At 36.4% G+C, this 24,560-nt stretch overlaps 1 protein-coding gene across 1 annotated transcript in view; it reads right to left on the minus strand.

Moving 5' to 3' along the window:
• Positions 1-24,560, minus strand: part of ADCY1 (adenylate cyclase 1) — a 155,400-nt gene that overhangs the window by 11,775 nt on the left and 119,065 nt on the right. Inside the window, exons 11-18 of the mRNA XM_014877323.2 lie at positions 23,198-23,282; positions 19,914-20,003; positions 16,820-17,076; positions 16,082-16,208; positions 6,890-7,006; positions 5,610-5,756; positions 5,135-5,233; positions 1,502-1,616 (exon numbers count right to left, since the gene is read on the minus strand). Of these exons, the coding sequence (XP_014732809.1) occupies positions 1,502-1,616; positions 5,135-5,233; positions 5,610-5,756; positions 6,890-7,006; positions 16,082-16,208; positions 16,820-17,076; positions 19,914-20,003; positions 23,198-23,282 (1,037 nt within the window). The remainder of the gene's footprint in view (positions 1-1,501; positions 1,617-5,134; positions 5,234-5,609; positions 5,757-6,889; positions 7,007-16,081; positions 16,209-16,819; positions 17,077-19,913; positions 20,004-23,197; positions 23,283-24,560) is intronic.

Genomic DNA, 24,560 nt, shown 5'->3' on the forward strand with positions numbered 1-24,560 from the left:
GGGTCCCTTACATATTCTGTGATCTCTCAGCATACTCATGATTTTATGACTAAATTCATTCAAAGTGGACTTCTGCATTTGTAAAAATCTTAGAAACACAACAAAGACATTCCTTGAGATATCTTCTTGGAAATGTAATATGATAGACAACATAAAAATTTGATTCTTCTGTGGATATTTTTTTTTTGTTTAAAGAAAAGAAGAAAAGCAGTGGTAGTGCAGAGTTTAGCTGAAAATGGGACAAACTGTTAAAGATCTTTAATTGTTATTTCTATAACTTCCAGTGCAGTTGTACATATAAAGCCTTTTAGGTTTTCCGAGTGGAACAGAAATAATGGTCTGGAATACACGAGGATTAGGGTAAGGGAAGGTTCCTTGTTAGTACTAGACAACTCAGATTCCCAGAGACAGTGGAAGAAGAAAAAAGTATATGAAAACGGCTAAAGCATAATTTTTTGGAAACTGCAGAGCTCAATTCTACATTGCTGACTGATTTCAACATCTTGTTTGGAAGATAAAAGAGAATGTTTCTTCTGAGTACCCTGAAGAGCTGCAGATACTAAGCCCTGCATGATATTCTGGGCAAGGGCTTTCCTAGGCAATTTATGCAGAAGAATGAGGGTTAGATATTTGATCCTTTGTGATCCTGGAAAGACAAGTTATAACAGAGTTCAAAGAGAATTTGGGGTTTATAATTATTAGGATGCACAGGAGGTCAAAGATGTATAATTCTCCTATTGCTGCCTTTGATGTCTTTAGTCTTTCTCAATCTTCCACTGCTAGCAACCTGAGTTTTTCCTGTTGTCCAGCTCATTCTCACAAGTAAGCCATGAAAATATATAGAGAAAGAAGCTGGAGAAAACTATCAGCGTTAGAATATACAATAAAATGAGAACAGCACTGGAAGTACCACTGGAAAGGAGCAGAATACATGAAAAAAGGGAAGCAGGAAACTTGATCTCTAAGAAAGCTGAGAGAAATGAGTGGTAAGACGTGTAATAACATGTAAAGAAAGGATTGCATGGGAAGAGTTGCATTGTGCAGACCAGAGAATTTGATTTGTTGGAGAAAACGGGACTGGTTAAGGTGATTTGGCGTCTGTGGAGAAAAAGCTCCCATTGCACTTTTAATGCCAACAAAGCTTTTGCAGATGCAACTTAACGTAATACAGTAAGACCCAATTTTCAGCAGCTTAGCAATGCAAAGCAGTGTAAGCCACAAGACTGTGTACACTCATAATATTGTATAAAATTAAAGGTGCACTTTCCTTTTAGGGGCGCACAGATTAAGTAAACACACTGGAACTGGAGGGAATTACAATTCCTTAATACTAATGCACACCATCCAGACTGCTGACCTTTTACATGGATGTGACTCTCTCACTAGTGGAGAATTTTCAGTTTTAATCATGAGTGCAGGACAGGTAATCCTTTGCTGACAGCACAGGAACAGCCAACGAAAAACAATCTTCTTGTGTGGTAAATGTAAAAACATGACTTACCAACTCGCAAGACAAAGTCATTGTAAGACTGATAGTTGATTTCATCAAGAACGTCAAACATCTCTATTGCAAAATCTGCCAGTGTACTCAGATGGGAATAAATTGATTTTTTAGCCTAGAAACAAAATAGTGTTCCACATTAGATTTGTATGGTACTGAGATGCAGATTAAATACTAAAGTGAAAAATAATGAGAAGCTCAAACAGATGCCTTAGGAAAAGAATCTAACCAATTTTTCTGTTTGTGAAAGGAAACTTTTGATGGTAGCTGCAGCACATGCATTCTTTTTTTTCTGCTTTTTTTTTTTTTTTCTCTCTCTCCTTTTGATTTCTGGGAAGAATGTAAAGCAAAGTTCCCATGGTAAAATGGTTCTGTTGCTAGAGAGCTGCAGATGTTTGTTTTGAGTGTGGCAGGGAATATAACCTGCTTTCTTACAAAACTACTTTGCCCGATGATTATTAATAACTATAGTTTCTGCCCTCTTGTCCCTTTGTGACTTTTGCTGGCTCCCAGCTTCCATGGGGTGCATGCTGTTCCTATTGACAAAATTCCTGTAAGGTTCAATCCTGTGAGGTGCAGAACACCCCCATGTTTTTCCATTCCAGACAAGTTAAAGGGAGCTGTTATCAAATGTATCTAAATGAACTAATGGTTTTTGCCCAAAAGGGATCAAACGAAATGGTGAAGTATTAACTTGTAAAAACATAAGAAAATAATTTTTACAACTTCAGTCTAATTAAATTGTGCAACTAATTTTCAGGGGATATTGTGGATTCCAAAACTTAGCAAGCTTATAACATAATTCTCAAGATCATGAAAGAAATATTTGGTACAAAGTAGTAAAAATCTAAGCAGCATATTATTAGAAGGTGGAAAAGAAAGGTTTGCATATCTGTTCTGTAACTCATGCTCTCCTCCCAGGATCTAACCTTGGTTAGTTAAAGAGAGGTTACTAGAATAAACCTTTGACTCAACTCAGTATGACTGCTCTTGTGTTCTGCTCTTATTTGAATAGAAATATGAATTTTGGAACAAATTTGCAAAGTGAAAGTGGGCTAAAGGTAGGATATGGTGAAAGAAATGCAGGGTCAGTGGCAGCTTCTGTAGGATGTTACACAACAGGACTGTGCAAGCTGGCATGAGATGAAAGCTTGCTGAGTTTTTGCCATGATAGCGAGATTTTATAAATGCAGCACTAAACAGTGACTGAAAAAACTGAGAAACAGGTTGCTATTTCCTTCATTCACCTCAGTTTGAAAGGGTTACTTCATGTGGCTAGGAAATTTACAAAAAATTATGAAAGTCATCCTTGTGCCAGTCCCAGTTTTTGGGAAGGATATTTTTATTTACTTGCCTGGATGTCTAGCATTCTGCTTTTTGCAACGTGAACTAGCTAGTTCTACTCTTTTCCAGAATCACCAAAACAAAGGAAGAACAAGAATTAAGCTTGAAGAGCTGATGGATACATTTCCAACAGAGAAGGAAAAAATATTCAGTGTCTGGAGCAGGGAGAGAGCAGTGCATAATTTTATTTGATTTCTAATCTTCTTTACATTACCTCTCTTCCCTTTCTTTGCTGTCTGATGAATGTAATGTTTTCCTGTTAAGAGCACAATTAACCCCATCCACTGCTTTCTGTTCATGTCCAAATTCTAGTATGAAATTAGTGATTCACAATCGGAGGCTGTGCCAGATTTTTTGTTGAACCTGGGACACTCCTGGCAGAGGGCAGACCAGAGGCACTTGAGTGTCTTATGGCTCCCTATGGACACCTATGACTCCATAGAACAGCCCAGGGACTGTGTAAAACCAGCAGTGATTGTGCATGACAGGCCAGCCAAGAGTTTCAGACTTCTAATATACACGTGTATGCTGAAGAATTACTGGGAAACTGGCAAGAGGATGTGAGTAATTTCAATTCGTTTGCATCCCATGAACAGTAGGGAGACATCACAGAAGAGCTGAAACCCTAAGTTAAAGTAAAAATTATTGTCTGTTTCATACGAGATATTTTTTTTTTTCTGGAATACAGAATTTTTAATATATTCTACTTATATAGAAAAGATCAAAATTTGCTCCAAGATTTAAAAGGAAGACAGAGTACTGTAAAAGATCTCCTGCAGTGATTTAAAATGCATTACTATCATATGCTCAGAGTAGTATCTTCAGTACTGGACTGATTCAGCTGACCCTTCACTCAAAAAGTATAAAATACATGAGACAAACACGTTTAGGTTTTGGAACATATGCTGCCAAAGTTACCCAATAACACACTTGTTTTGAGGATTATAGTTCAAAGAGCATTTATAGCAGACACAAAAGTATGCCACTGCCTGTTTGCCTCAGATCACACAGTGAAAAAATTCTAAAGATCAGTGTTTTTTGCCTGTCTCAGAACCTATGAGTCAAACATTTTAGCATAAACAGATTTTTTAAAATACCTCTACTTTTTTTTTTTCTTTCTTTTTTCTTTTTTTTCCCTAGGAATGATACAAAGGAAGGCATCAGCTGGAAATACTTTGCAGACCAGAAAGTTAGCAGAAGGTTAGTTGTGTGATATACTCCAACATGATTCCATGATTCTAACCATTGATTTCAATGTGGTCTTGTTTTTTATTTACTTAGCGGGGATAATTTTTGCTAAATAGTCCACAGGGCATCTTCTGGCCTTTTTTGCTTTTGCCTTCTAATTTTGTATTATTTTGCAATGCTAAACCATATGTACTAATGTATTCAACATATATACATGCATATCAGAACAAGGGAGAAGTGTCTGAAAACTCTGGGCAGATGAGGTAAATGAATTGATTTAATTTTAATTCTATTTTTATATTATAAATTTTGTAAAATTTTAATATTTTAGTTTTATTAGTGTAATTAATAATGTGCATAGTACTCTGTATACTATGCATTCAATTTAATGTCCACAGGGTTTTCTGACTTTCCAGATGATGCTTGGAAATCTAGAAAACCTCTGTTTCCAGATAGTAACTTAAGGTAAGAATAACACCCAGGGGTAGTGATGAGGATACAGAAGAACTGTGCCCCAGAATTAATGGGTTTGAAATGACTTTGACTTTTTTATTGCTGAGTAATTAAAGTGGTAAATAGAACGCTAATGGTAGAGACAAAGAAGAGGTGATTTGGAGGGACCAGGCACAGTGCAGCACTGTACCTAGCACAAAGTTCCTGTCCATGATGGGGGTTGGGAGAGGATGCTTACTTTAGTTGTATATTTCAATATTAAAAAATATAGGTAAAAATTGCATTTTAATATTCTTCTGCTAGTTTGTAGCAAGTCACTAGACCTAGAGTCTACCTTTCCCTGCATCTTACAAGGCCATATAAGATGCCAGGTTTAAAACACTACCACTCTGATTTAGAGGATTTTATACACCAATTTGCAGGGAATTCAAAGCTGCAGACAATGAAATTACAAGCGAATCCACATAAGCAAGTGGCAGTTTTCCTTTTCTGGCTACAGCTGTTCTTTGAATTTCAGATTCAAAATGTTATAAAGAAGTCATGCAAATTATCAATAATCTCACAAAATTAGCTGCGTTTCTGATGTTCCTCTGGAAATTGAAGGAAATTTATTCCTTCATATAAGACTGTTATGTAAAATCTTCTTACCTTAGTTCCTGAAGTAGGTACAAGTCCCACAGCTGCCATATATGTACTTCCAATTGTCTTGATCTTTTCAATATCCTTATAATATTCTTTGTCCATAAGCTTTGTTTAAAACATAAAACTGTTAAATATTACATAATATTTTAGACAAGCAACCATAGTTATCAGACAATATGTGCAAGTTCATTAAGCCACATCATATTTGCTAAATTGAGTCTTGTCCACTGAAAAAACTGCCATTAAATTCTATTTTTTATACTCTTCCTATATTAGAGAAATTTTAGGTCAGGGTCATGTGCCTGAAATTACAAATTTGGCACTTTGGAGGAGCCCAGTGGACACCAACTATGATTAAATAGGAAGTTTACAGTACTGTTTTATTAAACAGTTCAAAACACACTAATTTACTTCAGATAATCTCATTGATATTTATTTGGTAGAAATTATATGGTCAAAAGACAAAGTGTTTAGACCTTACCTCATCAAAATCAGCAATAATTTCATTTAACAGGCGTAAACATTCCACTCCCATATTATTGCCATCCAATTCGATGTAGAAATCATTGAAATTTGGGATGGAAGCAAACATCACTCCCACTTGTGAATATGACTGGTAATAAAGGTCCTGTAGTTCATAAGCAGATGTAATTTTTATTTTAAAAGATTAATCTAAACTAAACATCATTATTACAATACTTATTCTACTGCTAAACAACAGCTAGGACAAGGGCCATCAGGTTTTCTGTAGAGAAAACCAGACTTCTTAAAATAATATTGAAAGATGTCTTCACTAAAGACCACAATAGAAAATTAACACAAAGTTTTAAACCCATTTAAAACAACTTAGGGGTTTTTTCCTGTTTAGACATAGAAGCAGTGAGCCAAAATTTGGAGAAAATTTTAACAGTTATAGAACTTCTATTGTTTGAGAAAAATAATTATATTTTTTTCAATCTTGTTTTATAAGCAAAATAGGAGATGGACCAATTTTATCCTGCAGTACATAACTGGCCTCACTCCTTCAAGTCTTCATGCATGTTGTGGAGTCATACATAATATAATGCTGTTCTGTATGGTAAGGTTTCTGCTTAAAAATTTGGAAGGCTCCAAGAAAGCAAAATCACTCTTTTGTGGCTCAAATACTTTGACCCAAACTCTCAAGAGCAGTATCATGGATATTACAGCTGCTTCAGTCCTGAAGGTTTTCAGATGATTTTCAGATGACCAGAAGGACTCTCATAAGGCCTTGAAGCAATTTATTTAGTCACTGCAGCCTTTAATGTTAATCCGTGTCTTCCCTGAGTACATACAATTCTTTGTTTTTAACTTTAAATAGATGGCTTTGGTAATGGTAGCATACTTTCCAGAACCTGAGTGGTAATATATGTGTCTGGCAGTTCATACACCTCACCATTCAGAAGCAAACTAAGTTCATGCAATACTGTGATAAATTCCAATATCCTACATTGATTATAAAATGAAAAAAAAAAAAAAGTGATTTACATGCAGGTACTTGGTTTCATTGTCATTGAATGACAACCTTCCCTTATCTTGAATTTTATTAAAATTCTTTAGAGAGGAGGACCATACAGCAAAAGAAATAGTCTCAAGCTAATTCTTGAACACAAGTTTTTACAGAGCTACTTTTTTTACATGAGCAACGTTTTTTTCCAGGCCTTTCTTGAAAACATAAAGGTGGAAGGTGGCCCAAACAACACAGGCCCATACAGTGTGAATTTAAATTTTATCTTGGTTTACCATATTTCTTGGATTAGACATAAGAAAGTGCTGTGCAACATGGGCCGGCAACAGGTTGAAAAGAATTCTTTTATTATCCAGCTTGACTCTCTCCATATCATCTCTCTCTTCTTCTGCCTGTTGGGATACAGGAAAAGAAGAATCTTTTCAAAATGCAAAAAAATGGAAAATTGGCTGAGCCTATCATATAACTTCTATTAATTCATCCTTAGAAATTAAAATGAACAAAATGTAAAGTAGCAATGTAGATTGAGAACAGTTCTCCTGTACCATACGTCTACATTAGGCACAATCCCTTTAAATCCTTAGTAATTCAAGCTAAAGTCTCTCAGCTGTTTTCAGGGTTTGATCAGCTAAGTGTATTGGTATCTTCTGTAGCTCTCTGTTCTTTTAAATAGAAGCTTGGTATGTTTACAGAGTAAACCAGAATAATCCCATTTAAGTCACATCTGGCCTTGGAGGCCAATTACTTCCCAGGTAGTTCAACACAGTGACAGCAGTATTTGATCCATCTTTCAGACAAGAGAAGCTAGTGAGAATCTCCAGCATTTAAAGCAAACCTTTTTACTTTGCAGTAAAACTGAAACAAATCTGGTAAGGCAATTACTTCAACAGAGAAAAATATTTTAAACTTGAGCATCCTTGAGAATGATGAACAATTTTTTTAAAAATTATATAAAAATAATTAACATTTCTAGAGATTGTTTTAATTATGTTGGTGTTTGTCATGAAAATATATATTGTTCCTTTGCAACAGGAATTCTGCTATTGATGTGAATGACAGCATTCAGAAAGAGTGCTCAGGAGTTAACACATCTGAGGTCCCTAATCCAAGATACTGGCATTTTATTACAAGTGCTTGACTCACAGAGTTAGTGTGAGTCATACAATAGGAAACTATTTTAAAAATCAGATCCCTTACTTGAAAAATATTGAATATCTAGGAATCCCATCTGGGACTCCTAGATTTGCAAATTCCAGCCTGGTCTTTCATAGATTCATCTGCAAAATTACTTATTTGGAATTCGCTCCTTGTTCTTAGAGTGACTTCTGGCTTCACACTGATTTAAATTAGAAAACACTTGATCAGTATCATATTCATCTCACAGAAATCGCAGCTTATTCTTTGCTCCTCAGTCACACCCACAAGTCATCTACTGTGATCTGATGCCAATGTGATTTTGTTTATCTAATTACAGCCAGTAGAAGACAAGAAAGCCAAATTCTCAGGCATTGTTGAGAAACCCCAGTCAGATAAATAATTGATGAGCTTGTTCTAGTCATTCTTGGTGTCCCATTTATATCTGAAATTTGGTATCCTGACCTGTTACAAAGTCCACATAATTTCTCAGTATCCATTCCTATCTAAGTAGGAGAAAACCAGTCACCTCTTGCCTTCATATATTCTAACAATATTATTTCATGTGATTTTTTTTTCAGGAAGCTGTTTTGTTTTCCATGACAAAACTTAGGAAACAATGTTTTTATTCAAGTTACACAGTTTGCTTTGCCCTGCAGTTTATCCTGTATTTTAAAATTTCTTTACAAGTAGAAAGAATTCTGAAAGAGAACTGATTTTATAAACATAAATTCTTCAGGAATTGTTGCCTTTTAAAATAAATTCTCAGCTCCTACTCTAGTTTGAGTAATAAGAAACAGAACCTGTTCCAGAGGTGAAATATCAGTAAACTTTAAATAGCAATTAAGTTTTGCCAGAAATATATTTGAAACTTTGATTCTAAGTATCAATCTCCTGTTTGTGATCTGTTTTCTTGACACTTCTTTCACTGTTCAAATTTCACATGCTCTTTTCTTAAAATATCCTTCCCCTATTTTGGTGATATAACTCTGAATTACTTTTTTTCTAAAAGCATGTGAAATGGCCTCTGGCATTTAGTTTGACTGTTGGAATTTAAATGTTTTAATGGGAAAAATAAAAAGATTCTTCAGCTGAAAATCCAAACCAAGTTTTTAACTCCATTTTACATCACACTAGAACATGGGAAATTTTATTCTGACAACAGCAAAGAGATTTGTGCACTGAATTTATGATCTTAATAAAATATCCAATCAGGTCTTCCTTATCCATTCCTCTATTTTTTGAACAAGAAATTTTGTTGTTACTTCCATCCTAGGAATGTTAAGGTTCTCAGTTAACCTACCAATACAATATGGGGCAGAATACCTTGTTAAAGAAGAGTACTCTTTTAAGTCAAGGTGTGGAGATTTCTGGACTAATCAAAGGAATGAGGTTGGGGTAGGTAAGTGGAGGAATCTGTTTGATGTGTTGTATGGGCAGTGATGTTGCTCAATCCCTGGCAGCTGCTGTTCATTTCTGATGTGGAAATGTGTGATCAAATTCCTCTGCCTTGCCCAGCTGTGGGCCAAACTGTTCATTTTGGAAGAAATAATTGAAAAGATTCTCCAGTACATCCATCATTATGTATGAACTACAGCAAAGGTTTCAGAGCAAGGAACACTCTGACTAAGAAGTGGAGAACTTGAGTGAACAGCTAATGGCTCAAATCAAACTATCAGAGTCATAGCTGAGGTGGTGTCAAAATCATCTAAGAGCAGAGAAATAATTTAATGATGTCACCATTACTAATGATAGAATGCTACATTTTCAACACCTAACAAGTGTCTCTTCCCGTTTCAGATGCAAAACTGTTAATTACATTTTTGGCTCTGGGAGGGTTCTGTTGCCAAGAATGAGATTGTGGGGAAAAGACTTGAGGTAAAATTAAAGATAACAGTATGGAAAATATAGGGGGAAATATGGTTGCTACTCCCTGGATGGAACACAGTCAGCACACCGAACTTTCCACACACAGTACAATCTAGGGGGGATTAAATTGAGAGTGGGATGGGGTGGGATAGAGGGGAGGGGAGTGGAGGCACTGTAACCAGGCTCTGTTGAAACCCTTGCAGAAGAGGGTACTTGGTGGTACTTTTTAGTTGATAAGCCACGCAGCAGCTGGAAGCCAAGAGAGATAAAGGAAGATGTCCTGCTGTTGAATCAACAGGCATGGCAGAATTACCCTCCTTGGATTGACACATATCCCCATCCCAAGGTTATCTCAGATACTACACCGATGTTACCCGCCTCCAAGGCACCACCACCCCTCACTGAGTAAGATGTATGACTAATGTCACTCAGGCTTTGCATAAATGTAAAGAAGAGTTATGAAAAGGGAGAGGACTCCATCATAACTTCTGGGATTAGCTGGTAGGCTGAACCTCTCTTCTCCCCCATACGGACACCTTGGGGTAAGAAGTGTACTCTATGCATGCTGAATTATTATCTCTAGCTAGCTCTCACTGAGGATTAGAGCTTGTCTGTACATTGCTTTGAATACATTTCCCCAGTCAGATGCTATCACCAGCAATCCTAAAACCTTAACTTCTCGCTATTTTTTAAAATTAATAAAGATTGTTATCTACAAACTGTTAATGTGGGCTCTTCAAGGGTGCTACCAGTGAGTGGTAGTGGGTAAAGATGTGGAGACCCAGAAGTAGGTCTCCCTTTTGGCATGTGGCCCTGAACAAATCAGTTGAACTACACTCTGATCTAGCACACTACTCCATAAAGGGTGCCCATAGCTGGAGGTGCTGGCAGACTGCTTGGGCACAAGGATCTCAGCTTTCCTGGGTCACAGCCAGACTAATCAAACACTAGGGGTTTGAGAAAATCTTAGTTTTCACATGAAAAAACCCTAACATCATGGAAACCCCTTGAATAATGGCATGGTGATTCAGTGATTCGTGGTGGGTACTGACAGCAAACCCAAAATAGGGGCAAATTATGCAAACAGCAAAACAAGGGGAGTGCTCTTACTTTTTTGTTCCCTGACCTATTTGAGGCCAAGCACGTCCTAGCTAACACAGATAGAGGAGTGCACTCTCTCCCTGTATTCTGGGAGAAATTTGCATTGACAATGCCCGTGTGGAGCAATGCAGTGCCCTGCAAACTAAGCTGTGTTAGCCCTGCCTGACCTAGCCCCAGAACTAGAAGCAGAACATTCATGGAGCATGGCATTCCTTCTGAGTTACTTTATCATGCTGAAAAGCAAAGGCATATTACCTTAGACCACACACTGGGCCAATGCTGCTGTATTGTTGCTGTTATATCTGAGATGGAGTCTCTGCATGGACTGCACTTAACCCATCTTAACTCACCATGCCTAACATCCTGCTTTATTATTGAAGCAATCCCTTAGGAATACTAACTGAAGTATACCTCCTCTGCTACTACTGCACAGAGCTTAAGTATCTATCCTCATGCCTTGCACTGCCTAAGACAGCTCTCATTTATTCAAATCCTCAGGAGCTGCTTGGGGAAAGTAGAAATGTGCTTTTGTATTTCACAAGGGAAGATAAAGGAGGGAAGGTGAAGTAAAAAAAGACTTGGTCATGTCTAACTGTGAGGACTCTAAAACCATCCCTATCACAGAGATAATAGGGGAGGGAAGTAAGCCAACTACTGGTATTTTCTGGACCTTTTTCCAGATTCCTTTTTTCTGCCCTTCAGGTAAATGCAATGAAAACTGTCCTTCCTCCTTGTGACTCATGAGCTTCTAATGCCTACTCTTGAGCAGCTGAGATTAAAGGATGCATAGGCATCAATTCTTTCTCAGGAAAAACAGACAGTTGGAAGAGAGAAGGAATACTTGGGACTGAAAGATTAAAATAGCACAGATCACAGGTATTTACATACCTGGTGGGAATATTATACAAACAGCTAAATGGCATTTAAGTCTTCATCTATCTGTTCCTGCTCCCATTGGTTAATTAAGGAAAGCTGCCAGCTTGATATTTATGCAATAGCTACTAGCTCAAAAAACAAGACAGATTATTGTAAAAACAAACAAGAAAGAAAGAAAGAAAGCGCATTGGCATGACCAATATAATTTTTCACATTCTGCTGTTTGCTTATACCTGTTTGGTATATGTGGCAGGTAGGTCATTTTGTGGAACCCAAACTCTGTATTTGCAGAGCTGCAGTACTTAAAAGCAGGCTTTATTTTTGCACTGGACATGGTGACAAAATTTAAAATGTTTTTAGTAATATCACTTTTTATATCAATCTAATTAACATCTACTGCATTTTACATAGTTACATATGATCCTACAGCTTTTTCAATGCTGATAAAGGGTTACCCATCATCTGTCTGGGAAGTGGTCTGAACAGTTGTATCACCAAACAGCCTAAAAATGCTGTAGGAAAGTCACTGACTAAATAGACACCACATGAAATATACAGTTTCAAGATTAGTTAAAAAGAAGCTGGGCACCAGTGCCACGGGAATCTCATTTTTTGTACCTGAAGATGGCACTACATCCACAGGGAACAAACACATCACACTGCTTTTGTAGGGCCAGGTTTTTGAGCAGAAGTGCTAAGACACCTGGTTAGTCTTGCCTGTAGATTGTAAAATTTATATTGCTTAAAAGTGTCATGGGCTAGAAAAGACAGCAGAATGATATTCTAGTATTCCCGAAAGAATGCACAAATTGAATGCATCAAATGAAGCCATATCATTGTGTTATTCTTGTTCTCCTCCTGTGACAAATCCTGTGTGAGTGAGCAACTAAATTTTTTGGTAGTTTTAGGATCTTCATGAATTTATTACTTGTATTTATTTGTCCAGTCTTTTTCTTTCCCTCACAGTTTTGTTAAATAATTTGCATAATCAAAAGTGATTATCAGTCACAAATAAGTAAAATGTCCTATATTCGCTATTCATAGTTATTGTCATGTGAGGAACACAGAGTTACTCAACAATGTTATGCAGAAAATGAAATTCTCCTCCCACTGCCTATTAAAAATATCAAGAAAACAACCAACAGATGTTTTCTGAAAATACTGTGATATTCAGAAAGGTTAAATCTGGTGCAGAAAAAAACATAGCAAATCAACAAGAGAGCCTCTAACACCATTGATTTGTGAACAGAAAGTACAAATATAAATGTTTTAACAACATATCACCCATAAAAAGAAGTATTTTTCCATACAATGTACATAAATTCTACTGTGTTATCACTGTTCTGGTAATGCAACCTAGATAAATGGAAATTGGATTAACTTGTCTTGAAACTGTAATTTTTCTCAATCAGTTTTTCTTGTTTGAAACTGCTCTTCTTCAAAGCACTTTTTCCCCTGATGGAGTGAAAAAAATATGTGGAAGTGTGTTCCTTAGATCTTAGCACAGACCACTGAATATGTATCTATGTATTCCTACTGATTAGTTTCAGGATACTTTCACAGTTTAAAATATAATTTAGTAGTACTAGACTGTTGTTCATGATGAAATAAATTATCTATGAAATCCTTTTATTGCAGTTTATGCCACAAATTCATTAATCTGAGAATATTTTTACAGGATTAGCCCAACAATAAACGTTACTAAAAGTATGAAAAGAAAGTGCTCGAGGCTTCCAGAATAGTGCTTGAGTCTGAATTTCCCCCAGATGTAAGTAAGCAATTGAAAAGCCTCCTAAAATGACAGGCTGAACCATGTTGGAATATCTTCAGACAGTGGGGATTGGCTACTGGGAGATGTGCATCTAGCTTTAGCATTTGGTTCATGCAATTCTGTGTTTGCACAAAGAATCAGCACACTCACTTTGCAAAACAGAAAATCTCCATAGGTCCTGTGCACTAAGTCAATTTCTAAAATTCTGTTACCAGAAATATAACCAAGTTAAGCCAACATGGTTTAATGGTAAGTAGTACTGTGGCTGTAGAGAAACATGACCAAAAGACTCTTTCTCTTTTTAGCTTTATAGAGGGCTCCTGCAGTCCAGCAGCCAGAGAAAACTGGCTCTTGTCTCCTCTTAAAGGTTGTTAAACAATTAGTAGCTTGGAGTTTGCTAACTACTCAAAGACAGCTTTATCATATAGATATTTCCAATAAATAGTGTTCTCTGAGCCTTTAATACTCAGATTTTTGTGCTGTAGAACCTAGCAAGTTCAAAGACAGTGGTTTGGGTTGGTTGTTTTTTTTTGCTTATCCATTTGAATAGGTGAGCACAACAGCCACCTCTGTAACATCCATCGTGGACAGCACTTCTGGTTGTTATGTTAATTAGTCCTTGGACTCAATATCATTTACAACCAATACACAGAGTGGAAAGCAGAACAGCATTTCTTTTGATATGTTATCCACTATTACTTACTGTACAGGAAATAGATCTTCCATGTGGAATTGAGAAGATGAAAGGTATATGCCCAGATAAGAGGCGAAGAATGTAATTGTTGAAAACATAATCATTTGAAATCAGCATACTGATTTCAAAGAATAGTAGTTATGTTGATCCCTAAATTCTGAATTTTCTACCTAAGCTGATTTTTTCCTTTCTCATTATTATCATGCAAACCTCACACACAAGGTGGCACCACATATGTCTCTGATGTGCCATTGAAAAGGTCTGAAAATGGCATTTGATCTTCTCATATGAAAAGCATTTTTTGAAATGGTACTTGAAAATGTCGGTGGACAATACTGAAATTTCACGTCTTATCTCTCCTTACGGTCCCTTTTTTTATATAACCTGTCTCCAAGAAAACAGAAAAAGTTTGTATTTCTTCCTTTACCACTGTACAAGTCCAGTTCTGGTCTTTCATTAGACAAGCACGCCATATTCCTCTACTTAAATTTTTTAAACTGATTAATTGCTGATTAAAGCCAACTTAAAATTAAGAATCTTTAAGCAGTACTTCCATTAGGGATGCACAATAGCAATAGCTGGGATGATGAAAAGAATTTAAGATGCTGGAACTCACTCTTGGTCCATTGAAAGGTCACAGGCTAGAAAAACTGGTACATTACTCTACTGCTACTCTATTTCAGGATGAGGAATAAGATAGAGAAGATTTTGTATTCATGGATCATATGCCACTCACATACTTTCACCGTGTAAAATTACTGACTATCCAGCAAGGCAGGTGCTGTACTGAATTTCAAAATCAGGTGATCTTTTCTTCCATCTGAAAACTGTTTTTGGCACCACAGCAAACAGAAACTAGTACCAGTTTATCCAAAACAAGCTTCTGAGGCTGACAGGCAGCCGTTATCAATACTGTAGGTCATAGGACAAAAACAAAATTAAATTATCACACTCAGTTGAACTGTACAGAGTTCATGGAAATTATAGAACAAGATAATCTTAAAGCACAAAAGAGGGGTACGCAGTCTTGGACATCGAGTCAAACAAGAAATCCCCACACAGCTTAACTGCTAGGCAGAAAAAGTTTTCAAGCAGAAGATAATAGAAAGAAGTCATAACTCATTTCTCCATTTTATATAACACATTGGAGCCAGGGATATGTTCCAGTCAACCTGTAACCCACGTATTCCAGTCTTGATGTTATGTGCAAAAGCAAGGGCTATGATGATTGAAATGGTCCTCCTGACAAAACAGTTAACAGGGTGCAGGTGAGAACAGAATATGACCTCTGTCAACTACAGAGTGTGTAAGCTTTACTGTAAGGATAACTTCCAAATTCCTCCAAATAAACTGACATAGTCAACTTTCTCCTTCCCTTGGGGGCCAGTGTAAAACACTTTGGAGGTGGGAATTAGACTGCTGAGAGGTGTGACATGAGGTAGACATATCCTGATGGCCGTGTTATGGCTAATATAATTTCTATAGGTTTTTTTGCTGTGTGTATGATAGTTAGGAAATATATGTTCCAAAAAGGCCCCTGAACTTGGTATCTAAATAAATTTCTGATCTTTCTTTGGGAAAGAGTTCCATAGTTTCTTCATATAATATAGGTTTAAATATTTCCTTTAATCAGTTTTATTTGTTTCTTTTCAGTTTACCTGAATATCGATTTACTTTCACTCCTTTTTGTATTATAAGATAAAAAATCCCCCATGGATTTAATTTTTTAATCTCAAATGTATATTGTTAACAGTTTATTCCTAATGCATCTTAGCTATAAATACATTATTTGATTAACGATATTCTGGAGCAACCAAAAAGAAACAAAAAAATCTCTGCTCCAGGAAAATTGAATTTTATAGGTCTGAGGAAAGAAAGCTCTAAAATATCCTTTCTCTGTGAACCCCAAGAGACATGAAAAAGTTTGAGTCCAAATAATTTGTCCTGAAAGCATTTGAACACCAATTCAAATAGTCAGGCATCATTGTGAGTGCATGGATACGATAAAGTCCTGTGATTTACCTGCACTGCCCAGAGGTAGTCCAGACGCAGTTTCAAGTCCACCTGTCTTGAATGCAGTGCTAAAGCACAAGAAAATAGCAAAATAGCTAGTATTGGTTCATAGCCACGCATATAAAAGGAGCCGCCCCTTAAAAATAAGAACAAAATAAATGGGTTATTCCAGGTCTAATACTTAACATTGCACATTTTTAATGTCAGATCCTTAGTATAGAACACATGGGTACCTCCTAATCACAAGGCTTTTCTGAAGAGGTTCATCTGGGCAGGGAGATGGGTGACAGTACATCTGATCACTGCATCACACCAACATGCAACTTCTTGAGGCTTTTTAGATGCTATGCATTATGGTAATGTGTGTGTATGTTTTAATTAGGAAATATAAAAACATTGCAAACCTCAAAAGCTTAATTGAAATCGAGATTGGTTGAGGGCTGATAAAATGTGTGTTTTTCTATTCCATATGATAGTTAGACTGCAGTGTGTTCAGCTGGGGTACATTAGCATAAAACCACAGAACAATGGAGCAACAGTTGCCAGCTCCCAAAAGCTGATCTCCTGTTGATGGATGTTACTAGGTCCTACAATTGCTGGGGAGAGGATGACTGATGTATTTCTTATGGTCTACCGAGTCTACAGTCCTAGGCAGCACTGAACACTAAAGGACAATTCAGAAATAACCAGTTGGTGTATGATTATCTATAGCAAATTACTCATTGTTTAATTTTGCAAGATACCTACCCCACTGCTTTTCTGTAACCACTGAGTTCCAGAATAAGTATGTACAAAATTGTAACAAAAAGCAGAAGAATCATTTTTGGCAAGGAAGATACACGTAGAAATATTGCCAAGGTGAGAGTCCCCACTACACAGGAAAGGAAAGCATAGTGGGCTGTGTCACATGGAAGTTCATTCATTGTTTTATTTGTTCCACCAGGAGAAATAATAACTATTGAGCTGCTGGAATTGGTATTCCAAACCCAAGGCATACAGCCAACCTGGAAAAGACAGGAGAGGTGAGAAGGGGAAGAAGTTAAATACGAAATAAACAGAAATGTAGTTGGTATGGAAGCTGACTGTAGTTAATTTCTAATTGGAAAATATGGCTGTGTCCCACTCAGCTCAATGCTGTATTAAAATCTCCTTTTCCTGCAATGCTCCACTGAGTTTTAGGGGAGAGACACAATTTGTTAATTAGATGCCAATAAGGGCAACCAATTGAAGTGTGGGCTTAGTTGAAGAGTTTCCCTCTCAGTGCTCAAATCTAAGAGATTATCAACCCAGGATATTCTTACAAAATTAAGGAACTTCAGTTAACATTTTATGTGGCCATGTAGGTGAAAAAGGTTCTTGTACAGAGCACAGAAATAAATGTTTGTTTTATTGACTATGTAAGTCATATAAAATTCAATTACTTAAATACAAAGTAAAACATATTTTGAGTGAAAAACTAAACCTAATATCTTTCTTCCATCTCACAGCAGCTACTTCTGCTCTCACATATGTTTCAAATACAAGGACTCATCTTTAATTACCCCTGTCATTTCAGTTATCCAAGGAGTTCCATTTCCTTCTTACACTGGGAAATAAAAAGCTTTAGTATATTTCTTATGGGAAATTTGGGGAAATCTAACCTTTTCCTAAAGACAATGTCATGTACATATCTCAGAACCGTTACCCCAGGAAGAGAGGAATTTCTGGCAAATAGTGCAAGTCCCTAGAGCTCCAGTTTTAACTGCAGTCCAACCTTCACCTCTTACAAAGGAAAAGGATGAGAGTTAGTATAAGTAGGGGGGAGTGGGATGGTAGTGTGAAATTGATTTAACAGGTACCATCACATAAGCTCTGCCCTGTACTTAAGCATCTCTTTTGAAGTGCTTTATAAGACCTTTTTATTTCATCCCAACTACTGCCAATGAAATTTTATAGCATGCTGTAAAGTAACTGACTTCCTGAAGGGTGATTAAACCATGTATTTTAGAGGGGGTTGTATTAACTTAGAAAGATGAGACATAATAAATAAAAAAAAAGTGAGTTAAACTCATAATGGGTAACACTATGAAATGAGATTGAGAGAGTGAAATGAAAAATCCCTTTAATGGGATTTTGCTCAATATCCATAAAAATGCTTTCCTACTAAACTCATCCAAAAATGTATGCATGCATGAGGGCTTCATCACTGATCTGCAATCCATCCAGGAAAACATCATCTGCTGTACAACTAGTAGTAGAATCTCAACAACAGCTCTTCTGAGAGATGTGAATTCTAGGGCCATTACTTTGCAGGAACTAATAATTTCTACTGATTAAACATTTCTCCTTAAGTTACAAGTTATTTTTTTTTCAGGAATGGGTAAAGTTATGTTCTAAGTTGTAACTGAATGTAACTGCCTTGTTGGAGGTCAGAACTTCTGAATTCTAATCTGTCTCCCACTGTTGTTCAGCATTGCCTTGGGGCTTATGATGTCTGTTTTCCATTCGCACTATCTTTAAGTGGCAACAATAATTCTTCTTTCATTTGGTCAAAGCAACTGTTGGATCTGTGGAGGCTGATTCACCAAGGTTTTATCTGTCATAAATCTAATCCCGAAGTCAGATACACAGAATTTGCTGAGAAGCTAGCCTGGAATCACTGCAAAGCTGTTTGCATTTCGTGCTTATGTCCACATTAGGAACCATATATTCATCTGTGTGCTACTAGGGCTATGTGTTACTCACACAAATTATGTTCAGGAATTCCCAGAAATGTTTCAACATCAGTAATTCTTGGTTCCTCTCAGGATATTGGAATCCACAGAAAAGGGATCCTCTGCCCAGTCAGTTCGTGGGGATAAGGTAGTTATTATGTTCTCAGGGCAGGTCCAAGGACAAGTGAATACACAAAATACAAAACATGAGGCACAGCATCTCAGCACTGAGAATTGCTCATCTTCTTAATAGTCAGAATACATTGTCGAATTCCTGCAGAGAGGCATGATTTGAAACATTTGCTTTCTCAGCATTTCCAGTTGTGTTTCATGTGCTATTTTTGTGTGGATTCTTTCCTTTGAGTACCCTAACATGTTTAATTCATTAGCATTAGCAGCCAAAATGCTAAAATTGAGCGCTAGGAATTTGTCAAGGCAACTGACTGATAAATACTTAGGTGGAAGTTTGAACACCATTTCAATTTAAGTCCACAATGTTGAACTCTCTGCTAATTATAGTAAAGGAAGCTCAATTTTCAGAAGTATTGAGCACATTCACTTAATCCAACAGAAGCTTTTTAGACATTAGATGTGAATGGATCATATAAGTAGCACAGGATAAGTGCCTCTTCTCGTTACAAAATCTCGACATTTTAAAATCTCTCTATCTTTTCTTATCTGCCTGTATTAAAAATATCCCTGTTATTCCACAGAATTATGTTCTATAAATAACCACATAGAAATAGTAATTTTGTTTTGACACCATACCTTGTCTGTCACAAAATATTAGCCATTGAACTAGTAAGCAAGTTGAACATTTAAAAACAGTTTTCCCATAAACTACATGACACCAGCACTCTACATGATGCTAAGGTTAGATGAACAAATTTATATTGGTTTTGAATAGGTATTATCTGTGTAATTTGCTAATAGCTTTGCCACTCCTAATTAAATACACTGTCTCAGGCCAATGAAAGTTCAAATTGCAGCAAAGGGATTTAATTTTGAAGAAGCATGCTTGGCGAGTATGAATAATAAAACAAGTAGGAATTAATCAGATGAGAATATGGTATGTGTTTAATGGATCTGCACCAGCTTGTTCTTTAAACAGAATGTGAACTTAAGTGAAACTTGATTCAAATACTCACCACACAGCCTTGAGCCACAGAGTATATTAAGATCACAATAAAAATACACAAAATGGTACGAATTTGTATTGTCAGGCACCCTGGAAAACACTAAGAAAGAAATAAAAATTATAGATGATATATTTAAAATATTTTTAAACTGGGGTTGTTATTTTTTAATAGTCTATAAAAAGAAGTGAATATGGGATACAGAAATTTGACCTGTACTGAAAATTAGGATGTTGCAGTGATTGTTGTGTAGCAACTGTTATTCACTTGTTAGTGTGTAGGTGTATTTTAATGGTAATTGCAGTTTTGGGGATAATAAATGTGAAATTACTATTGCTATACATTATTTCTCACTATAATTAAAACTCTTAGAAATTTTCGTTATATGTCTACTCAGGATGCAAATAATATTCTAGGATGGCATTTGATTTTGCTCTCATGGGGAAAATACCCAAAGCAACTTTTGCCTTGCATAATTTCAGCTCCTTTGCCTTAAAAATTGTGATCTGAGAGAACACACTGTGATAGCATAGAATTTTGGAGTGGTATATATGTCTTCTGTCATAAAAGGCAGGTTAAATGCCAGAGTAGTTCTAATTATTGTGACTCATAAAAACATTGAATTTGTCAGAAACAACAGTAGAGAACAAAAATATCTCGTGAAATGGAGTCTTGTGAACATTTTGTTTATCTCCACTTTTACCCTGATTCCATTTATCACACTATTAAGTGTCAAGTTGTTGCTGCTATGAAGCCTGTGACAGAATGTGAGAGGGGAAGGGTCAGCCTGTCAGGCTGTGTACTTAGGACTGTTCCAGTTATTCTGATCACTCTGCTTCCAGGTAAAGCTGCTTTCCTTCCTTTCCCCTTGCACCAAGAATGTTTGGGGCATCTATTATCTACTGGATATATCTTTCAAACCGCAGGGCTTCTTCTAGTCAAGAATCAAATCCAAGAAACAGTCAGATTTAAAGTGGGGACTGTCCTGTGTCCTTTAAAAGGAGGAAGCTCAGATTTATCGAGGTTGAATTTCACTTAGGGTCAAATGGAGCAAGCAAACAGCTGATTTTTGGATGAACATTAGCAGTTTTGAAGAAAAGCTGTTCACTTCACAGGTATCACCAGCCTCAAAAGCACAGCTTCCAGCAGGCAGCAAAATAGTCATAGAGAGAGGCTACTGTAGCCTTGGCAAAACAAAAATCATGTATTGAAATGCATCCCCTTCCTTTCACACATGCAGACATTTTCCCTGTATGTGCAACCATGTTATTAAAAAAAAAAAAAAAGAAAAAAGTATGATCTACAAATATAGTCTGGCTTAAGTATAGGTTAAGTCCATGTAAATGTAGGTGTGGAGCAATCAATACAATATATCAATATAACACAATATCTCCTGTAGTATCCCACTTATTACTGGTTTCCAGGCAAAGTATAACCATAAACTGCTAGGCTCTGAATGTGATTATCCCCACAGTATCTTACCCATCAAACTGTCCACTTAACTAGAAAAGAAACATATATACAAATGGGGTGGAACATGTGTGGTTTTATCCTCATAAATAAAATACAAAATAATTTTGTTTGAAGAAAAAAAAATATTCCATTAATTCAGTTTGCAACCAAATAAGCTGTCTACTGCTTATTAAAGAGATAATACCCATGGTTTGAAGATAATGCTGGATGGTTAAATAGGGACGAAGCAAAATACAGATTCAAAGATCACATGTCCTGGTACCTTGCATTGACAATTTTTTTGTGGTCTGTGTAGTATATATATGTTTTAAATGTTGACATGCTAGGCTATTGGTTTAAAATGAAAACCAAACCTTTAAAAGATAAGGTATGAGACACACCTGAATTAAAATTCTGTCACTAAGAAGATTTATACTTCTGACTTTAAGTCACTCTAATATTGCATCTGTACTTTTATGATAGCATCGAATTTTGGTTTCATTTTCTTGGCATTCTTTTATTTATGTATTTTTTATTAACTAAATCAGTAGTGTCAGACGACCAAAATTCAAGGTAACTGGTACAGTAAAATATTATCAAAGTGATTTTATGAGTAAGGTATTTAATGCTAAAGCATGGAGTAGCTGAGCCACTTGTACAGTGTGAAGGAGCAAGTAAGTGCCATAAGACTGATTAAAATAGGGGAATGATTGTTTTACAATTGTATATCCATTATCCACATGATATTAATTTTATTTTATTAATTATAAGACAAATTTTTGACACAAAGTTTTAAATTGTGATATTCTAAGGGTTTATATTTCTTTGTTTTTCTAATGCTGGATTCTAATGCTATAATCCTGTAAGTATTGAATCTCTGGAGGAACCTGGAATAAATACAAATTTTCTTGACTGACAAAATAGATGGAACACTTCTTATGTTTGCACTAGCCCCAGGTAAAAGAGCAGGTATAAATAGCAGTTACTTCTACAAACTTTGTCTGCATTTCTACCATCTATAGAGAGAAGAACAGAAAATAAATTACTCTGCCCTAATAAAAAAAGAGAGATCATCAAAATTACTCCCAAATAATTTTCTAAGTTCATAAATAAGGTCCTGTTCAGTGCCTGATACTCTGCTAACATAGGTGTTGTATCTTAATATTTGTCTGAAAGGACTAAATTTATATTAATCCAATACAGATTTCTTTCATCAGACAATTAGCCTGTATTTTTTCAGATGCTTTATTCTGATCTGGCAGACCTATTTCTCCCCTAAAACACCCAAATGTCCTTCTGCATCATTACTATTGTGAAAATATAATGCAGGAGAATTAATCATTACTGAAGGTTTTGAAAAGGCCAAGGATTGTGTGTGCAAAACATTGTGCTTTACTATCAAAACAGCTGCTGTTTTGGCAGGAAGAATTTTGAAAACAGAGGGGAAGTTAGCAGGACTTTACACCCAGATCAGCAGGAATGAAAGGGAGAACTAGTGTGCTCTGTGGTCAGAAAGGAGTAAAAGTCAGGTTAAAGCAGTTTATCTAAACACAATATTTAGTGGTAGGTGTTCAGGGAAGATTTAGCAAAGAAAAAAAAAAGCACAGAATTAATGGCACTGAATGCTACACTGCTGTAACGATTACTCATGTAAAAAGCCTACTCTCAGATGACTGATCTATGGTTTTGAAGTGTCTAATACATTATGTACCAAGGAACTTTAAAACACATAGATTTCAGACTCTCTGAATCTGTGAAACATACACTGATGGCTTCATATTCCAAAGGTCCAACATAGCATGGCCACCAAAGGAAGAGCAGTCAAAAAATCTTAAATCACTTACTTGTACTCGTGTGACATGTAGATACATAATACAAGCCACTAGGAAGCATATGCAGAACACCAGGAGAACAAGAACTATGGTACTCCTAGAATCAAAACACAATAGAAATAATGCAATCCAATTCAGTGATAGATGAGAACAAACTGCTGTTAAGGGGCCTTTCTGAAATTCTATTTTAAATAAATAGTGGAGGATGTCCTCCTCAACCTTGCTGCTATACTAACCATCACAGTGCAAATTTAGAAATGATGTCCACTGCTCTCAAGATTATGAAATTAATAAATGCTCTTGTAAATGGTCCCCACTCTGCCTTCAAAAAGGAGATCAAAGCACCTCAAAAATTGAAATGTGTGGTAGTCAGGAGAGACACTTTGTAATTGTGGGCTAGTGCAGAATATTCAGCATGATGACCCTTGTAAGGAGAATTTGTAACTCAATTACTTGGCCTGGGCAGTGGTGTTAACAGTCACCAGATGCTTTTTCTGTCTCATTTCTCTTTCTCAAAGATTCAGAAATCAATGGTTATTCAACTCAGACAGTTAGCAAGTCAAATGAAATCTGACCAGACTATCTTCTAATGAAACAGAAAAGCTCCCTCCTTTTGAATCTTCCTCAAGAATTAGGCAAATAATAAGTTTCACAAAGATACTGTAATAATTTTTAAATTCTTAATCTTCCCTCTTCTGATCTATCAAAATAGATTTGTTCTCAATGAGAAGACGGGTGCAGAACAGGAACTTTCTTTCTCTGGAAAAATTCTCTTGGAAAAGTACCTTATGGATGTGAGCAAGCTGACAAAAATTAGTCCACCATGTGGGTGCATTTGATCTCTGCTCAGGGGCAGCCTAGCCCCATGCCATCCATGGAGTCAGGGCTGTATGACAGCAGCATGACATGATCTTCACACCTTCTTTTCTAACTTATGAGAACAAACCAGTCAGTCCAGAAGCCATGTGAACAACGGATTCAGGCACATATGTGTCTGTGCCCTTGACAATTACTGGGAAAAGATTGTTGATGCAGGGTTTCTAACAGCAGAAGAATGCAATTCTCCTGTAGAGTTTCTATTTGACTTTGATTTCAAATTCATGTAATAGTTGCTACTGATACAGGAAGAGGGAGAATTCTGTGGTGTAGTATGTCTACCCAGAATGGGAAGGTGACTCTGGGTGCTATTAGTGTGGATTCTGAATACAAGTATTAATGAAGGCATTTCATGCCTTTAGAGAATTCACTCGTATTCAGGATGGCAGCATCCTAGAAAAGAATGCAGGGGACGTGTCTGCAACAGCATCTTACAACACAGCAATAGCTCACAACTGACAGTAGTGCTGAGTGGGGCCCTGACTGACATTTGGGTTGG

Source organism: Sturnus vulgaris, chromosome 1 (assembly GCF_052056855.1).
Source record: "Sturnus vulgaris isolate bStuVul1 chromosome 1, bStuVul1.hap1, whole genome shotgun sequence".
NCBI classification, from domain to species: Eukaryota; Metazoa; Chordata; class Aves; order Passeriformes; family Sturnidae; genus Sturnus; species Sturnus vulgaris.